The sequence below is a fragment of the Staurois parvus genome, unplaced genomic scaffold, assembly GCF_062004578.1.
Source record: "Staurois parvus isolate SC_StPar_1 unplaced genomic scaffold, SC_StPar_1.0 ptg000034l, whole genome shotgun sequence".
Taxonomy (NCBI): Eukaryota; Metazoa; Chordata; class Amphibia; order Anura; family Ranidae; genus Staurois; species Staurois parvus.
In genome coordinates this window covers 110,015-133,528 of record NW_028317830.1, presented here as the reverse complement: position 1 = coordinate 133,528, position 23,514 = coordinate 110,015, and the positions used below count along the sequence as shown (strand labels likewise).

The 23,514-nt window shown below is 46.7% G+C and overlaps 1 protein-coding gene across 1 annotated transcript; it reads left to right on the top strand.

Annotated features, from left to right (window-relative positions):
- Window positions 1–5,563: 5,563 nt before the first annotated feature.
- Window positions 5,564–6,463, top strand: LOC149470624 (taste receptor type 2 member 41-like). The gene has a single exon (XM_089661056.1). The coding sequence runs from the start codon at window positions 5,564–5,566 to the stop codon at window positions 6,461–6,463; it is 900 nt and encodes a 299-aa protein (XP_089517182.1).
- Window positions 6,464–23,514: the final 17,051 nt, after the last annotated feature.

Here is a 23,514-nt window from a genome sequence, read left to right as displayed (position 1 = left end):
AACCTGGTACTAATACACAGCAAAACCCATCTCCACCATCCGGAGCTCTGCTGAATACCGGTCAGTACTTAAACCCAGCACCTTGGGCGAGCCTGTGTCATCCTGCTGGGAGTGGGAGTCTCTCTACTGCTATAGCTACTGGTGTCTGAGCCTGACCCCCGACCACGATACTTACATCTAGGTTAGTATGCCTGGAAGATGGTCAAGCATGTTAACCATTTGTCATGCTACTAGTAACCTGCATTCTATTCATGAGAGGAGAGGAGATAAAAAGGGGGCACCACTCCTAAAGTTCTCAAACGTCTTTTGCATCCCTACATAGTAATAGAGAGGAGTAACATTCATGGAAAGTGTAAATAAAGGGGTCACCACTCCCAAAGCACTCAGACTCACCATTGATGGTGGCTGGGCTCTTCTATGCCTACACATACTAATAGAGAATAGTACCGGCGTCCAGTTGGGGGTAGTTTATCAATACCAAATACTCCATGAAATATATACTCAACATATACTCAACATGTTATTTACGGTTCCAGGTAAAGTAAATAAAACACCAGAAAAAATACTCTGTGTGTTCAACTAAAAATAAAATGAAACGTCTCAGACTGTCCTGTACTATGTTTCTGTGGCCTCATCTCCCTATACAAGTACAGGGAGCCATGAAATCAAATCTGATGGGGATTTGCATGTCTCTCCTCTTCATCTCTCTCTGTACTAGATCAGTGGAATCATTTATTTCATCCATTGACTCTGATCTACACAGCCTGACAGCCGAACCAAAAAAACAGCAAGAATGTGGTCAGCAGCAGATATCATTAGACTTGTCGCCATTTTCTTCAACTTGGTGTCCGGTCTGACTCTGAATTCCTACATAGTCATTGTGTACGTCCGGGAATGGAGGAAGAAAAAAGGCTTCAATGCCTGCGACAAAATCAACCTCTTTTTGGCTCTTGTTGGGATCACCTTCCAAAGCACTAGCACCGTTGACCCTCTGAAATTCTTTTTTGGGTCCCCCTCACCACATGGCAGAAGACATAATATATTTACCTTTGTTTTTCATATCTTTTTGATGTATGAGTGCTCCTGGAGCACAGCTTGGCTTTCCATCTATTACTGCCTGAAACTGGTTCAGTGTTCCCACCACATTTTCCTCAAGTTAAAGAGAAGATTGTCCTCTTCTATTACAGAGATACTCATCCTTTCCTTGGTGGGATTATACCTCCTATCTCTTCCACTTCATTGGACTTTACATTTTCATTATGAAAACATAACATCTAAAATTCGTCATTACGTTGAAATTGATATCCGGTACGTTCCAATGTATATGGTTGTTGGTTCTCTTCTCCCGTTTCTTCTGAGCTTCATCTGCATTGGGCTCAGTGTGAGGTCTCTCCTGAGTCACGTCCAACAGATCCATCAGAATTCATCTCAGTTCAGCTCATCTCCGCATCTAGAGGGTCACCTCCGAGCAGTCAGGACCATGATCCTTCAGGTCCTCCTTTGCTTGACTCTGTATCTGGCTGGCTTAAGCATGTTCCTGCTTTCCTCATACTTAGGACTGATTGAAAAAGTCATTTTTTTCATAATCATTTTAAGCTACCCGTCTGTTCAAGCTCTCATCTCAATCCAGGGGAACCCTAAATTAAGAAACAGACCACCAACTCGTGATGCAACCTTGTGCAATAAATAGTATATCTGTCTACTGGGACCGTGGATAAGGGGGTATCACCAGTCCTCCTGTATGGGGTGCAGGCCAGCAGAGGGGCCCAGGATGCTGGATGAATCAGGTGTGAGCAGCGATGGTGATCAGCAAGGGGGTAGGGCAATCTCTGAAACCAATCCCCTGTGTGGCTCTCTCTGTAGCAGCTGAATGCTGGTTTCTTCTCTCCCTCCCACTGGCTTTCAGCTGCTACAGAGAGAACCATGCAGAGGATGGGTACCAGTAATAGCCCCCCCCCCCATGCACCCATCACCCTCCCTGTGTGCCTCTACCCTCGGAGTGCTGCCAACTGTCCTTATCTCCTTCCCACCGGCAGCTGCAAGCACACAATAGAATCCTTCAGTATGGAGAGTAGGGGAAAGGACTGCTAAATATGTCCCATTTACCAGCCTTTTCTTTTCCTGAATAAACACAGTGAGTGATGGGTACTGATCACTCACTGTGTTCATTTATAACTGAAGCATAGTAAACAGTTTTTTTTGGGGGGAGGGGGGAACATGTCAGGTTGGTTGTATGGGACCCCGTGGTTTCTAACAACAGCCCTGTCTGTCTATCTGTAGATGGATCCTACATTAATTTATTTATTTCCTTTATGATTTCATTTCATCACACTTTACCATCTTCCCTTTGGGGAGAGCCTCTTCTCTGCTCTTCAACCTTCTGTCAGATATCTGAATATCTCCATCTTGATTACACCTGAGGGGAGAGAATACCTGGGTCAGTTTTATCAAAGAGGCCTTAGATGATCATTTCCATTACAAAATAATTCAAAATGGTCCTATTGACTATTAGAAGCACACACCATGGTATCAGGCTGCTCCACAGACATCTGCAATTAAATGTGATTGTCTCATCCCCCCTGACCAATTTGGGGGGTGCTATATGGAGGGGGACCCCTTCTCATTTCCCCTTTGTCCATGATCCCTTGAGGAACACAGGTCTCCTGCCCAGAAGGTTCTCCCATCACTAGTCGGGACATTTTGTACAGCTTCAGTATAGCATGTGGTTGACAGCAGTGTGTTATTTCCTTCTATATCCACTATAATACATGAATGATATGAGAAGGAAATATTTTACTTTCTAGAGCAGGAGCTGAGAGTAAAATACAATACTTCACTGGACACAATAGTAGATATCTCACCCCATAATCCCCTTGTCCCTCAGTAAAGAGGACCTTCCTTGGACTCCAATGATCAGAAATGGTTGGGGCTGTGGAAAGCATTGACCGAAGGCAAACCTCCCAGCCCAGGTCAATTCCCATTCAGGTGGTTTGATCTCTTCATCATCAATAATTATGTCTCCTGCCCAGACAGAAGGAGTTTGTGGGGTTATTAAGGGAGGTCACTCTTTACTCTGGTTTAGGTTTACTTTACGACGTACCTAGATGACATTTTGTTTTATTGACTAACCAGATGATTGTGAATTTCTGGACTGACCCACATTTGGGTCGTTCAAAAGATAAAAGAGAAATATAAAGATCGGTGGATCTGTCTCCCCGGATATTATTGTCTGGAGATGATGAAATGGATTTTCAAGGAACCAGATTCCACAGAAGTTCCTCTGTTCCAAGGAAGACGGATTGAAGAGCAAGAGCATTCTGGAACTCCCCTCATTTCTACAACTTCCCTTCTGTTTTATTATTGGGGTGATTGGTCATATTCTGGGGATGTCTTTGGATATAGTTTGTATTTCCTATTATCTATGATGTGGGGGAGGGGCTGTGTGTTTCCTCGTCTTGATGTCGAAGGTGTCTGAGTGGAACTCCCAAAAATCTTCATTGTGTGTTATTTCCTTTATAGGTCCTTATAATAAAAAGAATGATTAAACACGCATGCATTTAGGTGTAGTTGTGTTCCTTTATCTGCTTTAACATCACAAATTCAGATTCATACATGTTGCATACAGTATGTGTCCACAGCAGTCTGAGGTTGTGTGTTGAGGGCACACTCATTGCACGCTCCTAGAACACTGACCGAGCCTTTCTACAATCGGTCACGGCTTCTGATCGAGGCCAGCAGGAATTCAGTTAATCTTTCCTCATAGCTGAGCTCTTCCATGCCTCTTATCAGTTTGGTTGTCCTTCCCTGCACTTTCTCCAGTTCCCGACATCCTTTTTTGTGAACTGGTGACCAAAACTGAACTGCATATTCCAGATGAGGTGCTACTAATGCTAAGGTGTGAGGAAAGTTCTCTCCTCTTGAGGTGGCTGTAGGGTTATATGACCAGAAGGTTCTGATGGCTTGATCACAGTGAGTCCAAACATGAGCAGCCAGGGTCCATATTAACATTTAGTCAGTCCCTAGATGGTCCTATACAGGACATACCATTCTGCCTGCAGCTCATAATTCATAGGAGGCATAACTCTCACCCCCTGTGACTAATATTTTGGACCTTGGTAAAGATCACAAATATTCCTATGTACCCCTTACTCATTGACATTGGAGAAGGCGGTATCTGAGAGCCCCTTAGCATTAAAGAGGGCTTCCAGATTCCAATAAGCCCCCCCATCTTCAGAACCCCACAACCGCCAGGCCAGGATTGTGGGGAAGAAACTCTTGTCCTCATTAACATGGGGACAAAGGTGCTTTGCCAGGGTCCCCTCCCCCATGTTGAGGGTATGTGGTCAAGGCTGGGGGGAAGGAGCAAGGAATATGTCACCAGTACACCAAAACTCCATAAAAGGGTTCAATGTTTTACTTATGGATAGTGACATTTTGGAGCCATACAGGCCCCCTCATCACATGCCTGTTGCTGCAGCACCCACCTACTCTTCAATCACTATAGGGAACATGTGCATTGGGAATATTTCTCTGGATTCAAGGTCAGAGAGTGCATGCTTTTCTGGCCTGCCAGGATTAATGCTCAGATAAAGATCTAACATGTTATTTGGGGGGGGGGAGTCCATGCCCCTTTTTATTTTAACTATGCTGATTCTGGGCAAACTGGGTCCCATATTTGCATCACCCAGGGGGAATCCAGGCAACAATCCTGAGTGCCACCAAACCCGGGATGAGAAACACTGTCCTAGACAATTTACAAGAAGCAGTCCGACCAAGGGCATAGCTATAGACGTGGCCATGTGACTTCTATGGAGCCCAGAACACCAGGGTCCAGCATTGCCTGGCTAGACAGTGATTTGTACAGATGAGAATAGCATTTGGTAAATATTAAGTATACGTATAACACAAATGTATAGAATGGGAACCTCTGTATGACTACTACCAAAGCAAGATCCTTTACCACTACAGGAATTGTGTTAGAGATGCATATTAGAGACAGGGGGTCTCTTAATGGTTGTATGGGGCCCATCATGCATGGTTAGGTCTCTGGTTCCAACCTCTCTAATATGGCAGATCAGATGCAGCTGCTCACTTGTGGACAGTCTCTCTCTCATTGATACTCTGAACAGAGGGACACAAAGGGGGTGTCCCTGTTGTAATTCAATAACATGTGTGTTCTGAACAGACAGGGATCCTGAATATCCCTCAGGACGGTGTTTGATTCTCCGTACTTGACGAATTCATAGATTTTTGGTGATATTACCTAGAAGGGTTACCCATTACTCAGCATGTGCACTCACCATTACATATTTATCTGACGACAGGATTGCTTTAACTTGTTAACAAAACTTCTTTAGGATGTGAAATAATTTTTCCAGCTGCTCTTCAGCCCATCCATCACAGCAGAAATGTAAATGGGTTGGAGTATCATATCTCTGAACGACGTGTAACTGAGAGCCTGGGACCATTTGCATTGGCCGAGCTCCTACAGCAGCCCATCAGATCTCGGTAAACTCTGCGTAAACCTTCTACTAAATGCCAGAGAGCCGTACTCCCCTCAATGATGCTGCCGGTAAATATTGTTCTTTTCTTCATTGATGCTCTGGAAAGCCTTCTCTCCTTCTTCTTCAACTCATGTATTGTGTTCATCCACATCAAAAGCCTCAGAAATGGGATGAAGAAGATGAACCCTTCTGACCTCATCCAGCTGGTCATGGGAGTGACTAACATTACCATGCAAGGGACCATGCTGGTGAACACCATTGGGGAATGTTTCCCAATTTATTATCAATACCTCTTCCATACAATGGTCATCCTTATCCCTTTCCACATTTACTTCAACTATTGGCTCATTGCCTGGCTCAGTACCCATTATTGGACTAGTATCACCAACCTACAACACCAGATCTTTCTCTGGATAAAGAGAAGCTTCTCGTCTTTCATACCTCACCTCCTTTTATTGTCAGCCCTTGTGTCTCTGACCATCGCCCTTCCGTCCATCTGGTGTCTTCATGTCGAGGTCTCCAGTCAGAATTCCACTTCTTCGGTAATGGAGATCTACTTAACTGACTTTGATTTTATCCCTCTGGCCTGTACCACCATCTGCTTGTCCTTGTCTCTCATCCTCGTCTCCTTAATCATCACCACATCCTCTTTATTAACCCATGTCCAGAATATGAAGCGGAACGGCTCAGGGCTCAGTGGTTCCAGGGTTCAGGCTCACGTCAATGCTGTGAGGACAATGTTATTATTTCTACTTCTTTCCATCATCATCAGCACAGCAGACCTAATCATATTTAAACCCCGGTCGGACTTCCCTAAATCTGTATATCTCATTGCCTGGTTGATATTGAATTTCTTTCCATCACTGGAAGCTTCTATCATTATCCAGTCCAGCCCAAAGCTCAGGAAGATGTTTCTACAGATGTTCTGTGCTGGAACGTCGGTGAGGAATGATAGTTAGGATCTCAGGAAGGAATGATTGGACCTTAGGATGAAGGGGACTCCTGGCTGGTGGAAGCATGGCATGAGATGAGGAGGTGTCACTTAACCATGTCCTCTGAATGTGCAGTGCTACCCCTGATGGGGCCACTATTGATTCCACAGGTTTTTTCCAAAACAATTGCCAGGTGGCCAGGCAAACAACAACCATCCATCCACTCTAGCTCAGTAAACAGTCTAGGGTTTGTCTTTTTGGAGATTTATTCCTAGTAGAAACTTGAGAGACCATTCGGGGTGATGCAGAATACTCCAAAATGAAATATATTGTTAGCAGAGGACACTTCTAACTTAAAAATGGTGACACTAATGTAGGTAGACTTAACTAGTCCACGCTTAACAGCTGGGGACCATGAAACAGAATGAACACAGATAAAAGTGGACTTAGATCTGCCACAGTTCACAGCTGGGGACCATGAAACAGAATGAACACAGATAAAAGTGGACTTGGAACTGCCACAGTTCACAGCTGGGGACCATGAAACAGAATGAACACAGATAAAAGTGGACTTGGATCTGCCACAGTTCACAGCTGGGGACCATGAATAACCTTTAGTGCAGACCTCAAGACTCACAAGACCCCAGCAATCCATAGGTGTAGCCTCCGGTAAGGTAGTCCAGCTTCCAGTAGGGTGAAGATGGTCCAAGGACTAGCAGATCCATCCCCACAGGGGGAACACGACCACCCTCTCAGAGCTCCAGACTATTTAACAGTAACCCAGCCACCTGATGGGCACACCTCCTCAGGGATTGGTCAGGTCAGACTAAATATTCAGGATGGGTATTTAAATTCTCCAACCCTAAGCTCCAGTAGCTTCTTCTAGAGGCAGGCAGATGCAATCAATCTCCCAACATGTGGAGCCCTGAACAGACCAAACTAAATGAGCCAAAAAAACGACATTTATCTAATAACCTAAAAGGGAGGGCGTTACAAATGCAGCACAAAATAAACTTTATTGGCTATCTACAACAAAAGAGGTAGAGCTGGATGTGGCTGGTCAATGAGGATGAGCTGAACTGTCCTGGGTTCAGTTTGAGTAGGATTCCACGATCTTCAAAAAAGTTTGGATGCCAAACCCTAACCCCACTGAAATCAATGGGAGTCGAATCTGTCAAACCTAAAATGCCCATTTTCTTGGCTAATAGGCAAAGGGTTGTAAAAAATAAAAAGCATGGGGAGCGGGCACTGCCATGGGGAACATGTACCACTGAGCAGAGGTTTTTTTATTAAAGAATTGATATTTATAGAGGAAAATGGTTTTAAAGTTGTAGCAAAAGGCATTTCCCTTCCGACTTCTATTAGAAAAAAATTGGGATCCTTTTTTTTTTTCAAAGAAGTTGGCAGTGAATATCATTTGCTGACAATTTAAACTGTATCATTTTTTCTTTGTAAATGTCTCTTTTGCTGCATCACATCCTACAGCAAGAATGAAACAAAATGCATAGAATAGAGTCCCCCCCCCCCCAAAAAAAAAAAATGTTTACCATACCCTTTGCGTCTAATGCAGATTTTAAGAAGTTACCTCCTGCAAAAAAAACAAAAACAAAGAACAGTGCAAGGTCCTAAAAATCTATACCAGACCCTTAATCTGGGCATGCAGCCTGATTGGCCAGGAAAAGGGTGGGATAAGTGCGCACCCCTGCCCCAAACCATAGCAGGTCATGTGACCTCATCATGGGGAGGGTGCCTTGCCCATGTGGAGGAGGACAAGGACCACCATCCCCACAGGCGGTTGTGGTGTTCTGTGGGCAGGAGGCTTATCAGAATCTTGAAGCCCCTTCCCACATGGAAGATGAATATATTTGAAACATATTTTTAAAATATTCTTCCCAAATATATTGACAAATATATGAAATGCTACAATTTTGGCCGTATTCAATATATTTCAAAATATATTTCAAAAAATAAATAAATATATATATATATATATATATATATATATATATATATATATATACACTGCATGTTGAAACGCGTTTTTATTACAAAATATCTGAAAAATATTTTTAAAAATACATTTCAAATATACTGTATGTCTTTAAAAATACAAATCTACATTTTTGGAATGCATTTACAAATATATGTTAAAATTACTTTTTTTATATGTTAAAAAAAAATCTGAAGAATATATTTAAGAAAAATATATTTTAAAAAAAATGTAGATTTGTATTTTTAAAGACATACAGTATATTTAAAATGTATTTTTAAAAATATTTTTCATATATTTTGTAATAAAAACGCATTTTAACATGCAGTATAAATATATATATATTTATTGAAATATATGTGAAATATATTGAATATGGCAAAAATTGTATTATTTTAAATATATGTCAATATATTTGGGAAGAATATTTTTAACATATATTTCAAATATATTTTTCTTCTATATGGGTTTATAAAAAGTGGGCCCCCAGATATCTTCCCCCCCAATCCAATTACAAAAAAATGTGACCTAGAAATAAAGACACCCAAAAGTGTTGGCAAGTCGCGTATCATGTTAAAAAATAAAAATCCCAAAAAGTCCCTCGTTGTTAATCCATTGCCAATCATGCTGCCCACCGCCTCCAACTCACCGAAATGAAGCCAGTTGGCCGATCCTGGATGATACCTGCTTGAGGTGTCATCAGCTACATAAGGGAAATATATTTTTAATATATTGAATACGGCCAAAATTTTAGCATTTCAAATATATTTTTCTTCCATGTGGGTATGTATAGCTTGTGTATGTATATGGGGTCAGCCTCATTGCTCATCATATATGTGGTGCGTTCCATACTTTGTATTACTGTACAGTGACTGCGCTTTACTGTTCCCTCCACACCTGAAATCTGCTCTGACTGATCAATCCCCGATCCTTGCTTCAGCAGTTCTTCCATGTGTGTGTCATTGGTGTGATATTATATATATTATCGTGTAATAAAGGATGACATCATTCACATTTACTACGTTTCCCGGGTCAAGTATAGTAATGGTGGGGCCTTTCTGTAACACCTCTTTGGGAGCACCTTCCCTAAACTGACCAATCCTACAATATCCTTCCTCCCATCTCCGTCCGATGAAGGAGGAGGAGGTCAGAGAGGAACAAACGCTAATATATCAATACAAAGTCTACAGCATCTTTATCATGTGAATAAAAACATCATAAAGCAGAAAAGCATGGTTTCCATATATACAGTCAGGTCCATAAATATTGGGACATGGACACAATTCTAACATTTTTGGCTCTATACACCACCACAATGGATTTGAAATGAAACGAACAAGATGTGCTTTAACTGCAGACTGTCAGCTTTAATTTGAGGGTATTTACATCCAAATCAGGTGAACGGTGTAGGAATTACAACAGTTTGCATATGTACCTCCCACTTGTTAAGGGACCAAAAGTAATGGGACAGAATAATAATCATAACTCAAACTTTCACTTTTTAATACTTGGTTGCAAACCCTTTGCAGTCAATTACAGCCTGAAGCAGGGGTGGACTGACAACTCATGGGGCCCCCGGGCAATAGGGGATCATGGGGCCCCTGTGTCCTTGCCCAAACTCAAGAAAGCCTATGAAAAAGGTACCAGGGGCATCTCATGGGGCCCCCTACTGGCCCCAGGCCCTCGGGCAGTGCCCGAGTTTCCAAATGGTCAGTCTGCCCCTGGCCTGAAGTCTGGAAGGCATAGACATCAGCAGACGCTGGGTGTCATCCCTGGTGATGCTCTGCCAGGCCTCTACTGCAACTGTCTTCAGTTCCTGCTTGTTCTTGGGGCATTTTCCCTTCAGTTTTGTCTTCAGCAAGTGAAATGCTCCATCGGATTCAGGTCAGGTGATTGGCCATTGCAGAACATTCCACTTCTTTGGCTGCTTTTGCAGTCTGCTTTGGGTCATTGTCCATCTGCACTGTGAAGCGTCCAATGAGTTGTGAAGCATTTGGCTGAATATGAGCAGATAATATTCCCGAAACACTTCACAATTCATCCAGCTGCTTCTGTCAGCAGTCACATCATCAATAAATACAAGAGAAGCAGTTCCATTGGCAGCCATACATGCCCACGCCATGACACTACCACCACCATGATCACTGATGAGGTGGTATGCTGAGGACCATGAGCAGTTCCTTCTCCATACTCTTCTCTTCCCATCACTCTGGTACAAGTTGATGTCGGTCTCATCTGTCCATAGGATGTTGTTCCAGAACTGTGAAGGCTTTTTTACATGTCGTTTGGCAAACTCTAATCTGGCCTTCCTGTGTTTGAGGCTCACCAATGGTTTCCATCTTGTGGTGAACCCTCTGTATTCACTCTGGTGAAGTCTTCTCTTGATTGGTGACTTTGACACACATACACCTACCTCCTGGAGAGTGTTCTTGATCTGGCCAACTGTTGTGAAGGGTGTTTTCTTCACCAGGGAAAGAATTCTTCGCTCATCCACCACAGTTGTTTTCCGTGGTCTTCCGGGTCTTTTGGTGTTGCTGAGCTCACCGGTGCGTTCCTTCTTTTTAAGAATGTTCCAACAGTTGTTTTGGCCACGCCTAATGTTTTTGCTATCTCTCTGATGGGTTTGTTTTGTTTTTTCAGCCTAATGATGGCTTCACTGATGGTGACAGATCTTTGGATCTCATCTTGAGAGTTGACAGCAACAGATTCCAAATGCAAATGGCACACTTGAAATGAACTCTGGACCTTTTATCTGCTCATTGTAATTGGGATAATGAGGGAATAACACACACCTGGCCATGGAACAGCTGAGAAGCCAATTGTCCCATTACTTTTGGTCCCTTAACAAGTGGGAGGCGCATATGCAAACTGTTGTAATTCCTACACCGTTCACCTGATTTGGATGTAAATACCCTCAAATTAAAGCTGACAGTCTGCAGTTAAAGCACATCTTGTTTGTTTTATTTCATATCCATTGTGGTGTATAGAGCCAAAAATGTTAGAATTGTGTCCATGTCCCAATATTTATGGACCTGACTGTAATTGGATTTGGTGAGTTCATACAAATACCTGCAACTTGGCATCATGGATTGACGCGTTTCACACGCATTTCTTGCTCCCCCGGGATCCGCACCTTTTATATGTATCCAAGATAACGACAATACATCCACACACAATAAAACATACGGTATATGTTTTCTTCTGTTTTTTCCCCAGAAACACCTACTGGTTCACTAACCCTGGAGAGTACAAAATCTGCTGCAGAGGAACCAATCAGCTTCCAGGTTTTATTGTGAAAGCTTCATTCAACAAGCTGAAGTGAGGAGTTGATTGGCCGTCATGCACGGCCGCACCGGATGCTGAGGGCTTCAGTTTTAGTAAATCAATCCCTATATCTTGTCTTTCTGAAAAAAAATTATGTTTTCTATATATATATCAGGGGTGTTCCCGAGTCTGCAGGCCGGAGGCAGCAATAATTAGACATCGAATATAATAATGCGTTCGATGTTACAATCTGTCACTTTAAGGTCCTCTGCAGTACACAAATACTCTGTTCCTGCTCTACATTTTCCTCTTCCTGATCTCTTTTTTTTCACATCTACTGTCCTCCCGATTTCTTTTCCTCTTCTTAGTTGTTCTCCTCTGGTTGTCCAGTGTTTCCACCTCTTCTCCCTTTTCTCTTCTAATCTTCCAGTTTTCACTTCCTGTCCTCCAGTTTTCCTTTACTGTTCTCCAGTGTCCTCGTCCTGTAGTCCCATTTCTTCCTCCTGTTCTTCAGCGTCCTCTTTCTGACATCCCTTGTTCTCTTTCTGATCCCTAGTGTTCACTTTTCTGCCCTGCATTGCCCTTTTCCTGCTCTCCAGCTTCCTCTTCCAGTGTCCTATTCCTGGTCCCTTGTGTCCTATTCCTGGTCCCTGGTGTCCTATTCCTGGTCCCTGGTGTCCTATTCCTGGTCTCTTGTGTCCTATTCCTGGTCCCTGTGGTCCTATTCCTGGTCTATTGTGTCCTATTCCTGGTCTCTGGTGTCCTATTCCTGGTCCCTGGTGTCCTATTCCTGGTTTCTGGTGTCCTATTCATGGTCTCTGGTGTCCTATTCCTGGTCCCTGGTGTCCTATTCATGGTCTCTGGTGTCCTATTCCTGGTCCCTGGTGTCCTATTCATGGTCTCTGGTGTCCTATTCCTGGTCTCTGGTGTCCTATTCCTGGTCCCTGGTGTCCTATTCCTGGTCTATTGTGTCCTATTCCTGGTCTCTGGTGTCCTATTCCTGGTCCCTGGTGTCCTATTCCTGGTTTCTGGTGTCCTATTCATGGTCTCTGGTGTCCTATTCCTGGTCTCTGATGTCCTATTCCTGGTCTCTGGTGTCCTATTCCTGGTCCCTGGTGTCCTATTCTTGGTCCCTGATGTCCCTCCCCTTCTTCAGCTTCTTCTGTTTTCCAATCTTATTCTTCTTATCTTCCAATTCACATTTTTTCCTCCTATCAGTGTCCTCCTCCTGTCTATCAGTGTCCTCCTTCTGTCTATCAGTGATCTCTTCCTGTCCTCCAGTGTCCTTCTGTCTATCAGTGTCCTCCTCCTGTCTATCAGTGTCCTCCTTCTGTCTATCAGTGTCCTCTTCCTGTCCTCCAGTGTCCTTCTGTCTATCAGTGTCCTCTTCCTGTCCTCCAGTGTCCTCCTTCTTGTACCTCGGTTTCCTCTTCCTGTTTCCCTGTTTCCTCTTCCTGTCCTCCAGTTTTCTGTCCTTCAATTTCCTCTTCCTGTGTTCCAGTGTACTATGTGTCCTCCCATGTATCCTTTCAGGCTTCCATTGTCCACTTCTGTCCCACACTGTCTCTAGGTTAAACTTTCTGCCTTTAGATGTCCTTCAGCTGGTCTCATAGTACCCCCTCCTGCTCTTCAGCATCTTCTTCCTGTTCTGCATTTTCCTTTTATGTACAGTGAGGATGGAAAGTTTGGGCACCCCAGCTAAAAGTCTGTATTAATGTGCATAAAGAAGCCAAGGAAAGATGGAAAAATCTCCAAAAGGCATCAAATTACAGATTAGACATTCCTATAATATGTCAACAAAAGTTAGATTTTATTTCCATCATTTACACTTTCAAAATAACAGAAAACAAAAAAATGGCGTCTGCAAAAGTTTGGGCCCCCTGCAGAGTTAATATCTTGTACTGCCCCCTTTGGCAAGTATCACAGCTTGTAAACGCTTTTTGTAGCCAGCCAAGAGTCTTTCAATTCTTGTTTGAGGTATCTTTGCCCATTCTTCCTTACAAAAGTCTTCCAGTTCTTTGAGATTTCTGGGCTGTCTGTCACGCACGGCTCTTTTAAGGTCTATCCATAGATTTTCAATGATGTTGAGGTCAGGAGATTGTGAAGGCCATGGCAAAACCTTCAGTTTACGCCTCTTGATGTAATCCCGCGTGGATTTCGAGGTGTGTTTAGGATCATTATCCATTTGTAGAAGCCATCCTCTCTTTAACTTCAGCTTTTTCACAGATGGCATCAAGTTACCATACAAAATTTGCTGAAATTTTATTGAATCCATTTTTCCTTCTACTGGTGAGATGTTCCCTGTGCCACTGGTTGCAACACAACCCCAAAGCATGATTGATCCAACCCCATGCTTCACAGTTGGACAGAGGTTCTTTTCATTCAATTCTGTGCCCCTTCTTCTCCAAACGTACCTCTGCTCATTCCGGCCAAAAAGTTCAATTTTAACCTCATTGGTCCACAGAACTTGTTTCCAAAATGCATCAGGCTTGTCTATATGTTCATTTGCAAAGTTCAAACGATGATTTTTGTGGTAAGGCCGTAGAAGAGGTTTTCTTCTGATGACTCTTCCATGAAGACCATATTTGTACAAGTATCTCTTTATAGTGGAATAGTGACCACAACTCCAGTGTCTGCCAGATCTTTCTGGAGGGATCGTGCAGTCAAACGTGGGTTTTGAATTGTTTTTCTCACAATCCTGCGAGCTGTTCTGTCTGATATTTTTCTTGGTCTTCCAGATCTTGCTTTAACTTCCACTGTTCCTGATGACTGCCATTTCTTAATGACATTCCGAACAGAGGATATTGACATCTGAAAACGCTTTGCTATCTTCTTATAGCCTTCTCCAGCTTTGTGAGCGTCAACTATTTTCAGTTTCAGTTTTCTAGACAACTGCTTAGAAGAACCCATGGTGCTGATTGTTGGGGCAAGGTCAGATGAGTCGGGGCATTTAAAACCTTTGAGACTGACATCACCTGGTCTTCCCAGACGATGATTGAGAACAATCCATGACACTGGCAGGTCTCAGCTTGGCAAAGGGGGCAGTACAAGATATTAACTCTGCAGGGGGCCCAAACTTTTGCAGACGCCATTTTTTTGTTTTCTGTTATTTTGAAAGTGTAAATGATGGAAATAAAATCTAACTTTTGTTGACATATTATAAGAATGTCTAATCTGTAATTTGATGCCTTTTGGAGATTTTTCCATCTTTCCTTGGCTTCTTTATGCACATTAATACACATTTTTAGCTGGGGTGCCCAAACTTTCCATCCCCACTGTATGTTTCATCTTCCCGTTAAATACTGCAGTTGTCTTTTTCTGTCCTCCAGTTTTCTATCCCTGTCCTTTCCATTTCTTTCTCTTGCCCTCCAGTGTCTTCTCTCTGTCTCCCAGTTATTTATTTCTGTTTTCCAGTGTCTTCTTCCTATTCTCCAGTTTCCTTTTCCTATTCTCCAGTTTTCTCTTCCCATTCTCCAGTGTGTTCTTCTTGTTCTCTTGCTTCCTCTTCCTGTTCTCCGGTGTCCTCTTCGTGTTTTCAAGTTCTTCTTGTTCCTCAGCATCACCTTCCTTTTCTCCAGTTATTTTTTACTTGTTGGAAGTTTCATCTTCCTATTCTCCAGTTTCCTCTTCCTGTTCTCCAGTTTCCTCTTCCTGTTCTCCAGTTTCCTCTTCCTGTTCTCCAGTTTCCTCTTCCTATTCTCCAGTTTCCTCTTCCTATTCTCCAGTTTCCTCTTCCTGTTCTCCAGTTTCCTCTTCCTATTTTCCAGTTTCCTCTTCCTATTCTCCAGTTTCCTCTTCCTATTCTCCAGTTTCCTCTTCCTATTCTCCAGTGTCTTCTTCTTTTTTTAAAAAGAATATTTATTGGGTTTTAACAAGGTAAGTCAAAACAAAATGGTGAGACAGTTATGACACAAATGCTGCATCATATTTAGTCAGAGAGGTAATGGTGCGGCAAATAAGGTAGACTTAGCGTAATGGGAGGAGTTGCGAGAGGGCATTTATATAATACTAAGGTGTGACGGAGGGTAGGCGGGACAGAACACACAAAGAAGATGGAGAACACACAAAGAAGATGGAGAACACACAAAGCTTTATTGAACTATGAAAGACACTCAATCAGGACAATTCATGGCACTCCGCGACATGCGGCTTGTAGGGACACCCACGGTAAGTGGGCTCAGGGGGATTCAACAGGACTCTGGCTGTGGAGGCTGCCCTCAGCACAGCTCTCACACAGCATACTAGGGGCAACATCAGGCTCACGGGGATTCAGCGGGACTCTGGCTGTGGAGGCTGCCCTCAGCACAGCTCCCACACAGCATACTAGGGGCAACATCAGACCCATGGGGATTCAGCGGGACTCTGGCTGTGGAGGCTGCCCTCAGCACAGCCCCCACACAGCATACTAGGGGCAACATCAGACCCATGGGGATTCAGCGGGACTCTGGCTGTGGAGGCTGCCCTCAGCACAGCTCCCACACAGCATACTAGAGGCAACATCAGTCCCACAGGGATTCAACGGGACTTTAGCTGTGGAGTCTGGCCTCAGCACAGCTCCCACCCAGCTTTCTAGGGACATCGGGCTCCCGGGGACTCAGCAGGTAGCGATGGCTCAAGCACTCAGGGGCATCCCAGGTAGCTATACTCTGGGCATGCCATGGGGCGGTTCAAGTAAGGGTAGTCTGGGCGTGCCATAGGGGCAGTTAAATGAAGTAAGGAAGATAGAGGGCAGCCCTGTCTGGTGCCCTTGTGAAGGTGAATGGGGTTAGAGATGTGGCCTGCTGCTATAACTTGGGCTGTTGGGGATGAATAAATGGCTTGGATCAGATGCATATAAAAGCCTTCAAATACAAACTTCTGAAGTGCTAAAAAGAGCCATTCGAAGTTGACGTTGTCTAAAGAGATTATTGCTGCATCTTGGGGTGTGCCATTCGAGGCTTGACTCAGGACAGATATGACCTTACGAATATTCGAGGCTGCCAAACGCCCTGCACAAAACCCACTTGTGATGGATAGGAGTAAGTAGTATAGTTGCTAGGTGAGAGGCGATAATTTTTGACAGGAGTTTTGCGTCGAGGTTCAGCAGGGATATTGGCCGGTATGAACCAAGTTCCGTTGGGTCTTTATCTTTTTTGGCAATCAGTTTAATGAAATCCGGAGGGGAAATAGTCCCCTCCCACCTGAATGGATTGGAACACTGATCATAAGGTAGGGGAAATGGTTTCGGTCATGAGTTTGTAGAATTCGGCTGTATAGACATCGGGGCCCGGGGCTTTACCGTTCGTGGTTGATTTAATGGCTAGGGAAATATCCGCCTGAGTGATGGGAGCGTTCAGAGCTTGAAGTGAGGAAGGGTCCAACTGTGGCAACGAAATAAGGTCCAGGAAGGAGGTGGCTTCAGCAGTGTCTATAGGATCCGAGCCATATAGAGTTTGGTAGAAGTTTTCTAAAATGGAAATGATGTCTGAAGGGTCGCTTTTCAATGTTCCCCGTGCATCTTTCAAAGATGGAAAGAGAGTAGGGGTGAAAGGTTTTTACATAGTCGTGCTAACAGCTTGCCCGGCTTGTTGCCGAATTTATGAAATTGCAGGTCACTATGGGATTGGTGCGTGGCCTCCTGAGCTGCTGCCCATGTATCAAAGTGATGTTTGGCCTCCTGAGCTGCTGCCCATGTGTCAAAGTGATGTTTGGCCTCCTGAGCTGCTGCCCATGTGTCAAAGTGATGTTTGGCCTCCTGAGCTGCTGCCCATGTGTCAAAGTGATGTTTGGCCTTCTGAGCTGCTGCCCATGTGTCAAAGTGATGTTTGGCCTCCTGAGCTGCTGCCCATGTGTCAAAGTGATGTTTGGCCTCCTGAGCTGCTGCCCATGTGTCAAAGTGATGTTTGGCCTTCTGAGCTGCTGCCCATGTGTCAAAGTGATGTTTGGCCTCCTGAGCTGCTGCCCATGTGTCAAAGTGATGTTTGGCCTCCTGAGCTGCTGCCCATGTGTCAAAGTGATGTTTGGCCTCCTGAGCTGCTGCCCATGTGTCAAAGTGATGTTTGGCCTCCTGAGCTGCTGCCCATGTGTCAAAGTGATGTTTGGCCTTGGACCACACTTTCCTAGTTTCAGGGGAGTTGAGATCTTCTAGGTCTTCCTGTGCCTGTCTTAGAGGAAGGCTTCCTACTGTGTAATTTCGGAGAAGGATTGTAGGTGGAGGTGAACGCTATGATTCTACCTCGTAGGGCCGCCTTGCCTGTCTCCCAGAAAAGATTAGGGTGTGCTTGGTGCTCTGCGTTTGTTTCACACAACTCACTCCAGGCAGTATTTAACCGCCTCCCACCCGCCATATAGTCCAATGACGGGCGCAAGGCGGTTCTCTCGTTCTGGGAGGAGTCATATGACATCCTCCCATTCTCACCGCGCATGTGCGGCTCAGGGAGTGCGCAGCGCAGCGATCGGCAGTGTGCTGTATCCCTCGGACACAGCGGATCACCGAGCCACGGAAAGAGCCGAAGATGTCGGCTCAGTCATGTGATCAGCTGTGTCCAATCACAGCTGATCGCATGTAAATAGGGAAATGCTGGTTATCGGCATTTCTCTCCTCACGAGCTGTCGCGCTGACAGAGGAGAGGAGCAGAGAGCCGGTAATCTGCATTCCGCGGAGGGGACATGTACACTGATCATCAGGGCACTGATGATCAGTGTGCCCTGATGATCTGTGTAGCCCCATCAGTGCCACCTGTTAGTGTCCATCAATGCCAGCTGTCAGTGCTCATCAGTGCCACATCAATGCCACATATCAGTGCCTATCAATGGCACATATCAGTGCCCATCTGAAATGCCTTTCAGTGCCACCTATCAATGCCAGTCAGTGCCGCCTATCAGTGCCAGTCAGTGGTGCCTATCAGTGTGCATCAGTGCCGCCTATCAGTGCCATATATCAGTGCCGCCTTTCAGTGCCCATCAGAGATGCCTGTCAATGCCCATCAGTGCCACCTACCAGTGCCTCCTCATCAGTGTCCATCAGTGCAGCCTATCAGTCCCCATCAGTGCAGCCTATCAGTGCCCAATACTGCAGCCTCATTAGCTCACATCAGTGAAGGAGAAAAATCACTTATTTACAAAATTTTATAACAAAAACTAAGAAAAAAATTTTGTTTAAGAAAAAATAAAAACCCCCGAGGTGATTAAATACCACCAAAAGAAAGCTCTATTTGTCACACAAAAAAAGATAAAAATGTCATATGAGTACAGTGTTGCATGACCGCGCAATTGTCACTCAAAGTATGACAGAGCTGAAAGCTGGAAACTGGCCTGGGCAGGAAGGGGGTAGAAGTGTCCTGTAGGCAGGAAGGGGGTAGAAGTGCCCGGTAGGCAGGAAGGGGGTAGAAGTGTCCTGTAGGCAGGAAGGGGGTAGAAGTGCCCTGTAGGCAGGAAGGGGGTAGAAGTGTCCTGTAGGCAGGAAGGGGGTAGAAGTGCCCTGTAGGCAGGAAGGGGGTAGAAGTTCCCGGTAGGCAGGAAGGGGGTAGAAGTGCCCTGTAGGCAGGAAGGGGGTAGAAGTGCCCGGTAGGCAGGAAGGGGGTAGAAGTGTCCGGTAGGCAGGAAGGGGGTAGAAGTGCCCGGTAGGCAGGAAGGGGGTAGAAGTGCCCTGTAGGCAGGAAGGGGGTAGAAGTGTCCGGTAGGCAGGAAGGGGGTAGAAGTGCCCGGTAGGCAGGAAGGGGGTAGAAGTACCCGGTAGGCAGGAAGGGGGTAGAAGTGTCCGGTAGGCAGGGAGGGGGTAGAAGTGTCCGGTAGGCAGGAAGGGGGTAGAAGTGCCCTGTAGGCAGGAAGGGGGTAGAAGTGCCCTGTAGGCAGGAAGGGGGTAGAAGTGTCCTGTAGGCAGGAAGGGGGTAGAAGTGTCCTGTAGGCAGGAAGGGGGTAGAAGTACCTGGTAGGCAGGAAGGGGGTAGAAGTGCCCGGTAGGCAGGAAGGGGGTAGAAGTGCCCGGGGGGCAGGAAGGGGGTAGAAGTGCTCGGTAGGCAGGAAGGGGGTAGAAGTGCCCGGTAGGCAGGAAGGGGGTAGAAGTGCCCAGGGGGCAGGAAGGGGGTAGAAGTGCCCGGTAGGCAGGAAGGGGGTAGAAGTGCCCGGTGGGCAGGAAGGGGGTAGAAGTGCCCGGTAGGCAGGAAGGGGGTAGAAGTGCCCAGGGGGCAGGAAGGGGGTAGAAGTGCTCGGTGGGCAGGAAGGGGGTAGAAGTGCCCTGTAGGCAGGAAGGGGGTAGAAGTGCCCTGTAGGCAGGAAGGGGGTAGAAGTGCCCTGTAGGCAGGAAGGGGGTAGAAGTGCCCGGTAGGCAGGAAGGGGGTAGAAGTGCCCTGTAGGCAGGAAGGGGGTAGAAGTGCCCGGTAGGCAGGAAGGGGGTAGAAGTGCCCTGTAGGCAGGAAGGGGGTAGAAGTGCCCTGTAGGCAGGAAGGGGGTAGTAGTGCCCTGTAGGCAGGAAGGGGGTAGAAGTGCCCGGTAGGCAGGAAGTAGGTAGAAGTACCCTGTAGGCAGGAAGGGGGTAGAAGTGCCCTGTAGGCAGGAAGGGGGTAGAAGTGCCCTGTAGGCAGGAAGGGGGTAGAAGTGCCCGGTAGGCAGGAAGGGGGTAGTAGTGCCCTGTAGGCAGGAAGGGGGTAGAAGTGCCCGGTAGGCAGGAAGGGGGTAGAAGTGCCCTGTAGGCAGGAAGGGGGTAGAAGTGCCCGGTAGGCAGGAAGGGGGTATAAGTGCCCGGTGGGCAGGAAGGGGGTAGAAGTGCCCTGTAGGCAGGAAGGGGGTAGAAGTGTCCGGTAGGCAGGAAGGGGGTAGAAGTGCCCTGTAGGCAGGAAGGGGGTAGAAGTGCCTGGTAGGCAGGAAGGGGGTAGAAGTGCCCGGTAGGCAGGAAGGGGGTAGAAGTGCCCTGTAGGTAGGAAGGGGGTAGAAGTGCCCGGTAGGCAGGAAGGGGGTAGAAGTGCCCGGTGGGCAGGAAGGGGGTAGAAGTGCCCGGTAGGCAGGAAGGGGGTAGAAGTGCCCTGTAGGCAGGAAGGGGGTAGAAGTGCCCGGTAGGCAGGAAGGGGGTAGTAGTGCCCTGTAGGCAGGAAGGGGGTAGAAGTGCCCGGTAGGCAGGAAGGGGGTAGAAGTGCCCTGTAGGCAGGAAGGGGGTAGAAGTGCCCTGTAGGCAGGAAGGGGGTAGAAGTGCCCTGTAGGCAGGAAGGGGGTAGAAGTGCCCGGTAGGCAGGAAGGGGGTAGTAGTGCCCTGTAGGCAGGAAGGGGGTAGAAGTGCCCGGTAGGCAGGAAGGGGGTAGAAGTGCCCTGTAGGCAGGAAGGGGGTAGAAGTGCCCGGTAGGCAGGAAGGGGGTATAAGTGCCCGGTGGGCAGGAAGGGGGTAGAAGTGCCCTGTAGGCAGGAAGGGGGTAGAAGTGCCCTGTAGGCAGGAAGGGGGTAGAAGTGCCCGGTAGGCGAGGGGTTAATACCCGGAGCAAGCCCTGATTATTTCCCAGAAAGGAAGGGAACGCCATGTACGGATTGGTCGAGCTGCGTGTGTTGTGTGGATATAGAAGGCGGGGCGTGGTCGGAGATCGCTGTGTCCTGTATAGTAGAATCCTTGAGGTTTTGTAGTAGAATGTTGCTGATGAAGAAGTAATGAATTGTGGACAGAGTATGATGAATGGGGGAGAAGAAAGTAAATTCTCCCTCCTGGGTGTGTCAGACGCCAAACGTCCGTGAATTGTAAAGCTTCTGTGAAGTTGTTCCATAGCGTTCGTGTTGGGGGGGGGGGTGGAGTTAAATGTGTAATTTGGGATAGAGGGTTTTAATTTATCTTGCAAATAAAAAATGTCCGCCTCCCAAGTCTATAACTGGCTTATAAAGCAAGGACACATAAACAGGCATCACATGGTGAGGGGAGGGAACAATGTTCTTGGACGACTTTTATCTTCCAGTGTGTTCATAGATTGGTTAAAGTCCTCATCAATGGAAGAAGCATAAAGTTCGACAATTTTGAGGATAGATCTTGGAAGAATGGTTTGGGTGAGGAGTTCGGGGCGTATATGTTAACCAATACCAGAGGGGAGGAGTCTATTCTGATGTGCGCAGTGACGTAACGTCCCTCCTCATCTGTGGCTAGCGTTACGTCGGGTGTGAGACGTTCATGTATGAGGATGATTACTCCCACTTTGCCCGCGGGCGATCCCAGCACCTGTCCCACCCATTGTTTTTTCATACGCATAAAGTCCTTTTGTTTTAAATGAGTTTCTCGGAGGAACGCGATGTCTGTTTTCATACGTTTACGATGACGGAGGACGGCCATACGTTTATGGGGCGATCTCGTAACATTCCATGATACTACACGAGGCATAGTGGTGTGGGTACCGGGGTGTTCACAAAACAATTGCTATCTTCCCTATGTAGTGGTGGTTTTGTGGACTCAGCATTGTGGTCCTTGTTCTCTCGTTGCATTGTGGGAAAATAGGGCGTTGTGGGGTCTCCGGGTAAGAGAAGAATATATAGAAGAGAAAAAAAGAAGGGGGGGAGGGGTGCAAATATCGGGGTGACCCAACAGGGGTCTATTGTAAAAATAAAAGTAACAATGAATTGTATAGTCATCATGGACCTCACATTATTCCGCATGTCGTCTCCTATCTCTGGCATGCGTTACCGGAAACAGGCGGACTGACCATTTGGAAACTCGGACACTGCCCGAGGGCCCAGTGTCTGTAGGGGCCCCGTGAGATGCCCCTGGTACCTTTTTCATAGGCTTTTTTGAGTTTGGGCAAGGACACAGGGTGTCAGGGATCGCGGCGTCCTGTCGGCCGGCGCATGCGTGCTGGCGACGGCTCACGCCGGGACACAGGCACCAGGTCCCGGCGAGCCGTGGATGACAGGACGCCGCGCATGCGCAGTGGGAGCCGCGGGCGCGCCTCAGGCGGCCAATGACAGCCCGGGGGCGCGTCCTGGGCGGCCAATGACAGTGCAGGGCGCAATATTTAAAGATGCCCTGCACTGTCAGTAATCGCCGCAAGGTCTATCTGAGTTCCTGAGTCCTGTACCTGTGTTTTTGACCCTGACTACGCTGCCTACTCCTGTGTTTGACCCGGATTGTCCTGACTACTCTGTCTTCTCCCATCCTGACCCCCGGCTTCCCCCGGCTTGTTTTGACCTCTCTACGGACTGACTTATCCTGCTGACCCTGCGTGTGACCTGACGATTCTCCGCCTGCCGATTCTGTACCTCGCCTACCCCACGGGACCCCTGCTCGTGATCCATCCTGCTAGGTCCTGCCGTCCTCCTCACATCTGGCTCTCCCGGTACCAATAAATCCCCGGAGGTTCCCCCTGCCACTGGTGGGCCTGCTCGGAGGTCGTGACCTGGTCCCGGTCTGTTTCAAGTCCATCCCCACCATCAGGGGCCCTGGTGAAAGCACAGACCGGGACTTAGACTCCACGCTTTGGGTAGGTCTGTCAAGTGGGCAGCCAGGGGCACCACCTGGCGGATCATAACACAGGGGCCCCATGATCCCTTATTGCCTGGGGGCCCCATGAGTTGTCAGTCCGCCCCTGACCGGAAATGATCGGGTGTAGATCCTGCACCGAGGAGTTGCATTGTCAGGTACACGAAAAGTAGGGCCCCCAACTGTAGCATGGACCACTAGTGAAAGAGGGGTCAGCTCGCCCTATTATGAATGGTGGCGCAGCAGCCAAAGAATGAAGTAAGACATTTCATATACATCAACCTGAAAAAGAAAGAAAGAGAACCTGAGAAATATCTGCACATCGCAGTCAGTTCATTATAATACAGGCAGTAAATACCAGCATGTAGGGATGTGAGGTGCCCGGCGCCCATCAGGGTGGTCTTTGCT

Coding starts and splice junctions, on each gene's coding strand:
- LOC149470624 (XM_089661056.1), top strand. CDS start 5,564: ATGCTGCCGGTAAATATTGTTCTTTTCTTCATTGATGCTCTGGAAAGC.